Source organism: Enhydra lutris, unplaced genomic scaffold (genome assembly GCF_002288905.1).
Source record: "Enhydra lutris kenyoni isolate GAN:26980312 unplaced genomic scaffold, ASM228890v2 scaffoldscaffold96, whole genome shotgun sequence".
NCBI classification, from domain to species: Eukaryota; Metazoa; Chordata; class Mammalia; order Carnivora; family Mustelidae; genus Enhydra; species Enhydra lutris.
Window position 1 is genome coordinate 1,496,248 of NW_019154180.1, and position 11,745 is coordinate 1,507,992.

Here is an 11,745-nt window from a genome sequence, read left to right on the forward strand (position 1 = left end):
TTTCCTTCCTTCCTTCCTTCCATCAATATGTGTGGAGTGCTTTCCAGGAACCAGCTGCAGTATTAAGCCACTTGCAGTTGTTCCACAGCTCAATGATGCTTTGCTCTTTCTTTTTCTGATTCTTTTTTCTCTTTGTTTTATTAACTATTTTAACACCCTTGTCTGGTAATTCTACATTTATATCAGTTCTGGGTTTGTTTTAATTAATAGATCATTTCCTCTGCATTATGGAGACATTTTTTAATATGCTTGATAATTTTTGAGTGGATGCTACATATTGTGAATTTTACCTTGTTGGATGTTGTATACTTTTTTAAAAAGTATTTTAAAAAATATTATTTTTGGGTTTTGCTCTGGGATGAAGTTAACTTATTTGGAAAGACTTTGATCCTTTTGAGTCTTGCTTTTCATATTTTTTCAGTGGGACCAGAACAGTGTTCAGTCTAGGTACAAATTATTCCCCACTACAGTAGCAGGACCCTTCTGAGAGCAACACTGAGGACAGAGAATTGCCAGACTCATCCCTTTGACCTCAACACTTAGTACAGATCTGATGCACAACAGGTTCTCTGGGAATATGTGTGGGCTAGATGAGTGAATAAAAGACTACCAGGCAGCAGTGAATATTTCAATGAGCCACAACTTGGAAGTTAGTAGTTCTGGCTTCTTATCTTTGCTGTATTACTAACTTGTTCCTTTTGTCCCTGGTCTTAGCATCTCTGAAGTATTTGTCCTCAGAATTCTTTCAACCAGGGTCCAAGAGACTCCTTGGGCCAGGGCTGGTTTTTCTATAAAAGGCATGGGTTTGTTCTTCAATTTGTGGATGAGGAGGAAAGAGGTCAAGAAGTATATAATGATTGATGTCAGGCTTTTTACAGAATCATTGTGCCTTACTCTGTTTGAAAGCCTCTTTCCTTGAAGGTCCCACTTTCCATCTAGGATCTAGCCCATTTCTCTTCTCTTTGCCAATTACGTGGTCTGCTATCTTCTTTGCTCAGCCTAGTCCTGCCCTCATACTTGCTCAGATTCCCCTGTGCATCTCTGTGGCAGCTATTGCAAACCTCTTGGTCTGCAAAAGGTTTGGTCTCCAAAGTCTGTACCCCTGGGTCTCCTGAAGATGAAACTTCCTGTCATTTCACTGAGAATGCTGGGGTTTTACATGAGTGAGCCCCTTCAGCTCTTTCTTACTGTACCCCTATGCACATCTAAACTGTCAGCTCCCTCTCTCCTGGCCCATGTTCTTGATCAGTCCCCTTTTATTCCTCTGGTACGTGGACTCACCCATTTTATCCATCTTTCATGAGTTCCACCCTTAACTGGAGTTGGTCAAATGCACAGGTACTTACATTATCTGTTGAATACCTCCTCAGAAACTTTATACTTGCATTATTATGTCATTCCAGTGGAAGAATAACATGAGAAACACAGAAAACCTTTTGCAACCCCACATTCTCCGGTTTCTACTCTATCTCTCCCCTTTCTCTCTCAGTCAAGCTTCTGGAAAGAGTTAGACATATTCATATCTTTTTTTCCTCACCTACTACTACTCATTATGAAACCCTTCAAAACATGTCTTTTACCATCACTCCTTGAGGCTGCCTTTTTTAAAATAGAAAATTGAAATATAGTTGATACACAATCTTACATTAGTTTTAGGTGTACAGCATAGTGATCCGACTTCTCTATATGTTATGCTGTACTCACCACAAGTGTAGCTACCATCTGTCATCATGCAAAGCCATTACAACACCATTGACTATATTCCCCACACTGTATCATTTTAATCCTTGTTAGTTTTTAATTCTGTAGCTGAAAGCCTGTATCTCCCACCCGCTTTCACCCATTTTATCTATCTTCCCACCAACAAACAGCAGAATCAAATCTGTAAATACAGAGAACAAACTAATGGCTGCTAGAGGGGAGAAGGATAAGAGGATGTTTTTGATAAGGTCACCAGTTTCCTCCACTCTTTCAGCTCCTTGGGCCACATGTCACCTTTACAGGTATATTTGTTTAATTTAATTTTATTTTTTCAGTGTTCCAAGATTCATTGTTTATGTACCAGACAGAGTGCTCCATGCAATCCGTACCCTCCTTAATACCCACCACCAGGCTCATGTAACCCCCACCCCCTCTCCTCCAAAATCTTGTTTGTTTCTCAGAGTCCACAGTCTCTCATGCTTCTTCTCCACCTCCAATTTCCCCCAATTCATTTTTCCTTTCCTTCTCCTAATGTCCTCCATGTTATTCCTTATGCTCCGCAAGTAAGTGAAACCATATGATAATTGACTTTCTCTGCTTGACTTAGTTCACTCAGCATAATCTCCTCCAGTCCCATCCATGCAGGTCTTGAGAATGTTACCCTCAGCCTCCTTCTCTGCTCTCATCCCCTCTGAGAGCTTTAACTCCCAGCAAACCCTGATGGTGTCCATGTATCCCCTCCATTCAAGAGCCGTGTGAGGGTTGGGGCAGTCAGAGTCTGTTGCAGCATGTCTGGAGAGCAACAGTCAAGGCTTGAGACCAGGCCAGGGCCTTGGGTATATAAGGCAGTGGATGGAAAGATCTTTGACACTTTTGGTGGAAAACTGATTGAGGACAGAGGCTATCTGGATATGAGGGATATAAGGGATTATGATTGACATCTAAGTTTCTGGTTTGGATGACTGTGTAGAGGGCAGCTCTCCTATATGAGATGGGTAACTTGAAGAAGCCAATTTGTAAGTAAGGGTGTCAAGTTTAGTTTTAGTTATGTCATATTTGAGGTGCCTGAAAGGAGATGTCTACCAGGCAGTTGGAGATATGGGTAGGCAGCTTGGGAGAGATGCCTGGGTTGGGACCTTAATTTGGAACATGATGGTAATAGAAGCCTTAGGACTAGATGAAATATCTTGGAGACAGTGCAGGTGAGAACCACTGGCCTAGCTGTGTGCATTGCCAGGAGATAGCTGCCTGCCTTTGTTCCCTGGCAAGCAGCCTTGTGTGGGGAGTTTCTGATGAACAGAATTGTGTGTGGCAGGGCAGATGCAGGGTAACCAGATTGAAAGAAAGGCCTGTTCCTTGCAGAAAGGTAGCAGGAATAATGGGAGAGGAATCTGTCTCAGTGCTAGAACCTTAGAGAGGCCACAATGTTGCCATGTGCCCCCAGAGCTATCCCTATTGTAGGCTGAGGACCACTGCTATTAGGGATGATTAGTAAGGAAGGAAGAGGTTCAAGTGGTGTTGAGCAGGGCCTGCACCGGATCTCTATCAGTGACAGGCTGCCCCAAGTCTTCTGCCTGGTATTTGCAGCCTTCCTGGGTTGGCTTGGCTGCCTCTGCCCTACTCCATTCTGGGTCCAACCTCCTCACACTAGTGTCTCTGCCATTCATGCAAAGGCCTTGCCCTTTACTGTCCCACCTGTACCCTTGCTATTCATTCACCGAACAGTGCTCCACTGAGGCCAGCTCTGATCAGTGTGAATAGTACCAGCTTTGTTTGCATTGCCTGGAACTTTCTGTCTCCATGGCCTGCTACCTCTAGGGTCTAAGCAGGGATTCAGAGATGCTGGTTCTATCCCTCAGGTACCCTCATTAACATCCCAGTGTCGTAGTCCCACAGAGAGTACCAAGTGAGCAGCTCTGAGGCTGCTTGTTATTACCACTCACCACAGAGCATGGTGTGCCTGCCATCACCATGGTGACAGCTTTGGAAGCTGGAACGGGTAGATGGTGGGGATGAGGTGATGGGGAGTGGGGCAGAATTTTAGCAGTAGGGGCCATAGGCATCCTGAAAGGTGTGCTGATCATTTCTGATCAAATCTGGTGGGGCCTGCTGACCAGCCTGAGCAGGGAAGAGCTACTCTGAATCTGTTTTCCCAGCCTGTCTGACCACATGGCAAGAAACATGGCAGAATGAATGTAATCTCCTGTTTCTTTTCAGGATTTTTCCCTCTCAGGCTGCTCCTTCTTAGTTTGTTTTGTGGACACCTCCTCCTCTACTCATATCTTAAACTTTGGCATTCTCCAGAGCTCTGACTTGGTCCCTCAGTCTGTATTTTCTCTCTGTATAATCCCACCAACTTGTTCTTCAGTGCTCCCCACACCCCATCCATCTTTGAGTCTTGTCCTTTCTCCCTCCTGAATAGTTCTCCACACTGCCCACTTGTTTCAGGCTCCTTTGGTGCCATCTTCTTCAGCCACTTTGCCTCTGATCTTGCTCCCCATATAATCCAGTCTCTACATAGCAGCCAGAGGATCTTTCTGGAATATAATTCTGTTCTAGCCATGTTCCTGCTAAACCCTTCCAAGGCTCCCTGTAGCCCAAAGGAGAGAGTTCTGACTGGTACCACTGCCTATGGAGCCCATGAGAGCTTTCCCGTCTCTCCCCCTCACTCCCTGTCCCAACCATGGGCTCCTCTTTGTTCTTCAGCTTGTGTAACATTACTTGGGGTATACTGGGGAGAATGTGAGTAGAGACAAAAGGAAGGAGCCCTAAAGACAGTACCACAGGTTGAAGAAGTCAATGAGAGATGACTCTCACCTGAGGAACATGAGCTCTGAGGTGGTCTCAGATCAGGAGAATCAGAGAGCAGGGGAGAGTAGCGGAGTGGCAGCTGCTTTGGGCCAAGGAGATACATTTCTTCCCATGGGGCAAGAGTTTGGGGGCAGTGGCTGGTTTGGAGGTACTCAGCAGCCTAAGCATGTGCCAGATACCTACAAAGCCAGGGTACTAGAAGGTGTCTTGGATATTTTTTTTCTTTTTTTTAAATAGATTTATTTATTTATTTATTTGAGAGAGAGAGAGAGAGAGAGAGCACAAGTGGGAGGGGCAGGGAGAGGGAGAGAGAATCTCAAGCAAGCTCCATGCTGAGCATGGAGCCCAACTTGGGGCTCAATGTCAGGACCCCAAGTTCACAGCCTGAGCAAAATTAAGAGTCAGATGCTCAACCGACTGTACCACCCAGGTGTATCAACTTAGTTTTTTTTTTTTTTAATCCATTTTGTTTTGTTTTAGCTTTGATAGTTCATATGTCAAAAAAGTCACTGGAGTGAAAGAGAAATAAGCACATTTTGCAATTTAGTGCTGTTTGCCTTTTAAATCACCTGGCAGAGTGGAAACAGCACCTTCATCTTCTTAGTGTCTAGAGCCTGGAACTTAGGCAAGGCTGAATCCCCCTGTCCTACATTGCCGTAGCAGTACCCAAGAATGCTGGGGTTTTCCAGGTGAGCCCTGGTTCTGTTCTAACTGCTCACTTGCACCTCCTCTGCCTTACATGGTATCCAAGATCCTCTGTGACTTCCTCTTTGCCATCTCCCTGACAGGTGAGGATACTGGTTGTACATGGAGGATGACAGAAAAATCCAATGGTGTGAAGAGTTCCGCAGCCAATAACCACAACCACCACGCACCTCTGGCCATCAAGGCCAATGGCAAAGATGACCACAGGAACAGTAGTAGGTGAGTCTGCTGAGGCTGGATCATTTCAGAGATGGCCTGGTAAGCTTCTACTTTCTCCCAGCTCTGCCTCATTATCACAGAGCAAACCATCTTCTGGCTTAAGGATACCCTCTAAAAAGGGACTGTGGGATTTCTAGGTACCTCCCAGGAGAGAAAAGTGCTGATAGGAGACAAAGTATGCTCAGAGAAACCCTGGTCATCTCTGCTCCTTCCTCTATAGGCCCCAGTCTGCAGCCGACAACGACACCTCCTCAGAACTGCAGAGGCTGGCAGAGATGGATGCCCCCCAGCGGGGGAGGGGTGGCTTCCATAGGTGAGTTCCAGTACTGCATTCCTGCTACCTGTTTCTGTCCATGGGGCCTGTCAGAGTGGCTAGAATAACTCACCTTGTCTCAATCGCAGTGAGCCTTTCTGCTAGGAACCCTGGGAAGGATTTTTCTCTTGAGGAGACTCCTGTGAGCAAGCTGGGAGTAATCAGTGGAGTATTGCCTTCAGAGTTGTCTTTCTCACTATTGGGAGAGGGGGGAAGAATTGTTCCCCCAAAAAAGGGGTCTAGATAGAGGGTCCTGAGGTCTGCAGCCCGGAGTCATAGGCTCCACAGAGAAATCAGGAAGGCTGGGTCAATCTTCCTCCTGGTCTGTGCTCCATTAGCACAACCTTTATCTTGCCCTGGAGAGCACTATCTGTTCACCACAATCAACTGAGATGGCACCTCTGACAGGAAGTCTTCCAAGAGCAAGAGCTTGCCCCTTAGGCTGCATTTAGAGTCATACCTAAACCCCAGACCCCTGGCCTCAGTGCTGGCCTCCATCCCAACTCAGCATGGGGGATATCATAGACTGGCCTGTTTCCAAGGTCCCTTCTCCATCTCCCTCACCAGATAGTGAGCTCTTGAGTCCACATTCTTTCTGAACAGCATGATTCTCCTCTCTGGCTCATGTTTCCTCTCATCTCTAGGATTGTCCGCCTGGTGGGGATCATCAGAGAGTGGGCTAACAAGAATTTCCGTGAGGAGGAACCTCGTCCTGACTCATTCCTTGAGCGTTTCCGTGGGCCTGAGCTCCAGATCGTGACAACACAGCAAGGGGATGGCAAAGGCAACAAGGACAATGAGGACAAGAACACAAAGTATAGCTGTCCAGCTTGTAGGACTAGCAGCGCTATCAAGCATGAAATTGTAGGGCTTGGTGGGATTTCTTATGCTACTGACAGAGGAAGACTAGGGTCTATACCAAGCCTTGCCATGGCAGGGAAAGGAGTTGGCAGGGGAGACATCCATCCTATGGTTTTAACTCTAGCACACTTCCATTGTCCCTGTTCACAGCCTTTCCAACATCCAGGGGCCAATTACCATGGGAACTCCTGGTAGCTTTTCTTCCGCTAGCTGCCCCTTACCAGATGTCCTCTTGCTGATCATGAAACAAACAACAAGGGCACCTGAATATGTGACAGCCCCAGTCTCAGTTCCTGTAGTCAGTAAATGCAGAAGAGGGTGCATTTAGAGAGTGCTGCTGAGAGTATGAACACATCAACCCTAATGTCAGTACAGAGGTGGGCCTTTGAGGAGGCCATACTGGGGGCTGGCTGGCTAGGTAAGGCCTAGGAACAACTGAGGAGGAGGGATTGGGGAGGATGGAGAAGGTAGAGCTGGAGGGTCGTTCTTTGAGGAATGAGTTGGCAACTGGGGATGTCTGGCCAAGCCGACATTCCCCACTTCTGGCCAGTGGAGGAAAAGAGCTTTTGCCAAGCTAGGATGTAGCATCTGGGAAAGCAGTTTGGGAGATGGAGGCCAGGGACCTAACAGGGAGGGTGGAGTGGGCAGGATGCATGTGGCACTTACTTTCTTGGAGAGCCTCTCTCTTCCCAGGAGAGATATGGAAACAGGTTCTGAGACCTTATTACCATCCTGTGGAAGTCCCTCCTCTGGTCCTGAGGCCCACTCCACTGAAAAGACTGCCCCTTGCCATGCCATGCCCTCTGGGCAAGGGGCCTCCAGAAGGCATGGGAAACAATGGGTCTATGTGGGATTAAAATAGGAAGGGGGTGACCCTTGCCCATCTGGGCTCTACTCAGATGTCTAGTACCAAGTTGTGGCTCCCTGAAAATGGGGCCCTGAGCCAAGCCAGTCCTGTACACCCTCTTAAGCATTATTTTTCAAAGGACCCCTGGCCTCTGGGAACTGGGGTGCTGCCACATTAAAGACCCAGTCCCCAAGCCTGGTCTCTGTCTATCTCCTCAGGAAGAAATTTGAACTATTTGTCTTGGATCCAGCTGGAGACTGGTACTACCGCTGGCTATTTGTCATTGCTATGCCTGTCCTCTACAACTGGTGCCTCCTGGTGGCCAGGTGAGCAGGGAGGGATCTGGAAAAGAGTGTTCAAACATCCCAGGGCACAGGCCTTGGGGTTGAGAGTACACCAGTCCCAGCTGTGGATACAGAGCTCAACCAACCCAGCCTTCTTTCTGGATTCTGGGCTTGCCAATAACACCTCCCTCTGCCCTATTAACCCCCAAATGCCCTCTACTTCCCAACTTAATATGCTACCAAAGCTTCACATCTACCTTCCCTGGTATCTGTTCCTACTTCTCCATTTACAACAAATTGTCCTGGATAAGGCCACCCTCCTCTCTCCCTGAGACAACTACAATAGCCTTGCCCTCATTTCTTGTAGGCACTCTTGCCCCCTCCAAAAATCCTTCACACTAGCAACTAGTGTGGTTGGTAGAAACTGGAATTTGTTTATATCAGTTCCTCCTCACAAACCCTCCAATGGCCCCCTATTGCTCACAGGATGAAGTTGAAGCCCTCAGAGTGAACGTCAAGGCCCTTTGGACTTGGCCTTCTCCTTGGTTCCACCTTCTGGACATACCCCAGCCCCAGCATTCACTACTCTTGGGTCATAACATGCTGTTTCCTCAAGAGAAAATTCCCTTTCCCCATTTTTAACCTGTGGAGATTCTTCTTGCAGTTTCATTTCCAAAGCCACTCTCTACAGGTGGCTTTCCTTGACATCATTTCCCACCTCACCCCATCTCCCACTTCAGTTATTCATTCAGCAAGGGTTTGACTGAGCACCCATTGGCTGCCAGGTTCTGTGCTAAGTGCCAGGGATAATGTGGTGAATAAGACACATAAGGTCTCTGCTATCTTGGAGCTCTTAAGCTAGTGGGAGACACTGGCAGTAAACATGAACAAAACAGATGCCCAAGGGACTTGAGGCAGGAAGCTACTATAGAAAGGACAGTCCATGTAGACCCCTCTGAGAAGGTGACACCTTAGCTGAGACCTTAATAGTGAGAGGGAATCAGTTATTTAGATGTCTGAGGCTGGTGAAAGGAACATTCTGAGGAGGGGGAACAAATGCTAAGACCCTGTCTCAGGATGACCTAGTGTGGCCGGAGGACTTCAAGTGAACATCAGGCAGGCACAGGACTATTCTGTAGGTTTGTGCACCAGGGGAGGCGGCTGGGGTTTTATCTGAAATGTGACCAAGTAGTCAGAATTAATTGCTCTTCTGTTTGACTAGTACACTCATTGGGTCATCATCCTGGGTTCTATCTCCTATTCTACTCTCCTCTTTAGGTCCTTATCCATTCAATCACCAAGACTTGTCAATTTCTCCTAAAACTCCTGAAGTCTCCAAACTCTTCATTCCCACTGCCTCTAGGTTAACCTTAGGTACTATCTTCTCTTTCACTTGGACTGGCCAGTTGTCTATGTTGGGTTCTCAATAGGTATTGGTTACAGAAATGGGCATGGAGACTATTTAGCTGTGTATTATATTTCATACTTTCAGTTACTCATTTTTCATTCAACTCATACCTGTCAAATTCTGGTGCTCTGGGCTAGGGCATAAGGCATGCAGTAATGACTAAGAGGTGGTCTCTGTCTTTTTGGAACTCATGGTCCAGTGGATGAGAGATAAGTGATGGTCAGTGTAGAAGTCTATTTAAGGATGTCTATGTAATAATAAGGATTGGAGTAAAAGTTGCTTTTCAATAAGTTTCTTCATGATATTAAACTGATGGCGATTGGTCAGTGTCCCTGGTAGCCATCCCAAGCCCTTTGCTCAGTGGGCACTCAGTTTGAGGCCTCCAGAGGGCCTTGGCTGACTTTGAGTATAAAGTCCATTCCTATCTTCCTGCAGAGCTTGCTTCAGTGACCTACAGAAAGGCTACTATCTAGTGTGGCTGGTGCTGGACTACTTCTCAGACGTAGTGTATATCACTGACCTCTTCATTCGATTGCGCACAGGTATGTGAGCAACTGGGTTGCATACACAGGAGCATGACCCATAGGTCCAAAGTCCCGAGTCCACATTTTTAAGAAGCCTTATTGACAGTGTTGGACTTAACTGCCTAGCTGGGACCTGGGTTGGTGTCTGCTCCTCTTTGAACCTCACAGTTACCATGTGCTTAGTGAGGTTCAGACCTGGGGGTCATCTTTTGAGGTCCTTCAGGCCAGCTCTGCTAGTGAGTTTCCTATACCTCTCCTTGGGAAGCAGGGTTCAGTGCACAGTTTGTCCCTTGCTGAGCATTAGCCGATTGGGAGGGATAGACCTGAGGGCAGAGCTGATATACTGGTTTGCATCTCTACTAGGTTTTCTGGAGCAGGGGCTGCTGGTCAAAGATCCTAAGAAGTTGCGGGACAACTATATCCACACTCTACAGTTCAAGCTGGATGTGGCTTCTATCATTCCCACAGACCTGATCTATTTTGCTGTGGGCATCCACAGCCCTGAGCTGCGCTTTAACCGCCTGCTACACTTTGCCCGCATGTTTGAATTCTTTGACCGCACTGAGACACGCACCAGCTACCCCAACATCTTCCGAATCAGCAACCTGGTCCTCTACATCTTGGTCATCATCCACTGGAATGCCTGCATTTACTATGCCATTTCCAAGTCCATTGGCTTTGGGGTTGACACCTGGGTTTATCCCAACATCACTGACCCTGAGTATGGCTACCTGGCTAGGGAATACATCTACTGCCTTTACTGGTCTACCCTGACACTCACCACCATTGGGGAGACACCACCCCCTGTAAAGGACGAGGAGTACTTATTTGTCATCTTTGACTTCCTGATTGGTGTCCTCATCTTTGCCACTATTGTGGGAAATGTGGGCTCCATGATCTCCAACATGAATGCCACCCGGGCTGAATTTCAGGCCAAGATTGATGCTGTCAAACATTACATGCAGTTCCGAAAGGTCAGCAAGGAGATGGAAGCCAAGGTCATTAAGTGGTTTGACTACCTGTGGACCAATAAGAAGAGTGTGGATGAGAGGGAAGTTCTCAAGAACTTGCCAGCCAAGCTGAGGGCTGAGATAGCCATCAATGTCCATCTATCCACACTCAAAAAAGTGCGCATCTTCCAGGATTGTGAGGCTGGCCTGCTGGTGGAGCTGGTATTGAAACTCCGTCCTCAAGTCTTCAGCCCTGGAGATTACATTTGCCGCAAGGGGGATATTGGCAAGGAGATGTACATAATCAAGGAAGGCAATTTGGCAGTAGTGGCAGATGATGGTGTTACTCAATATGCCTTGCTCTCAGCTGGGAGTTGCTTTGGAGAGATCAGTATCCTTAACATTAAGGGCAGCAAAATGGGCAATCGACGCACAGCCAATATCCGTAGCATTGGTTACTCAGATCTCTTTTGCTTGTCCAAGGATGATCTTATGGAAGCTGTGACTGAATACCCTGATGCCAAGAAGGTCTTGGAGGAGAGGGGCCGGGAGATCCTGATGAAGGAGGGGCTTCTGGATGAGAATGAGGTGGCAGCCAGCATGGAAGTAGATGTGCAGGAGAAGCTAGAGCAGTTGGAGACCAACATGGAGATCTTGTACACTCGCTTTGGCCGCCTGCTGGCTGAGTACACAGGAGCCCAGCAGAAGCTCAAGCAGCGCATTACGGTTCTGGAAACCAAGATGAAGCAGAACAATGAAGAGGATTACCTGTCAGATGGGATGAACAGCCCTGAGCCAGCTGCTGCTGATGAGCCATAAGAGCTTGGGCTCAACTGCTTTCCCAGCCTTGGCCTTGACTGCAGGAACTAGAAGAGCTGTGCTGGTATCCATAGTTGTATGCATTATCCTCTTGAATTCTCCCTGAAGCCTCTCTGTACCAGGCTTTTGGCTCAATCATCTAGGAGTCCTCCTCCAAGTCCAGTTAACCAAGCTTATGCACAGTGCAGACCATGTTGGCTCAGCTTCCAGGAGCTTTAACCTGTCCAAGTCTGAGGAAAGAAGAGAGGAGCAGCTGAACTCTGCTGCTTTCTTGGGGTCTTTCTTGGGGCTGGGAGCCTGGGC

The 11,745-nt window shown here is 47.4% G+C and overlaps 1 protein-coding gene across 1 annotated transcript; it reads left to right on the top strand.

Moving 5' to 3' along the window:
• The first annotated feature begins 5,326 nt into the window (after positions 1-5,326).
• On the top strand, positions 5,327-11,442 carry LOC111139183 (cyclic nucleotide gated channel alpha 2). The gene is made up of 6 exons (XM_022491373.1): positions 5,327-5,436; positions 5,657-5,749; positions 6,394-6,564; positions 7,676-7,783; positions 9,585-9,691; positions 10,037-11,442. Exons 1-6 carry the CDS (start codon positions 5,327-5,329, stop codon positions 11,440-11,442), a joined length of 1,995 nt encoding a protein of 664 aa, XP_022347081.1.
• The last annotated feature ends 303 nt before the right edge of the window (positions 11,443-11,745 follow it).

Coding starts and splice junctions, on each gene's coding strand:
- LOC111139183 (XM_022491373.1), top strand. CDS start 5,327: ATGACAGAAAAATCCAATGGTGTGAAGAGTTCCGCAGCCAATAACCAC. Junction 5,437..5,656: donor GACCACAGGAACAGTAGTAG/GTGAGTCTGCTG, acceptor CTTCCTCTATAG/GCCCCAGTCTGCAGCCGACA. Junction 9,692..10,036: donor CTTCATTCGATTGCGCACAG/GTATGTGAGCAA, acceptor CATCTCTACTAG/GTTTTCTGGAGCAGGGGCTG.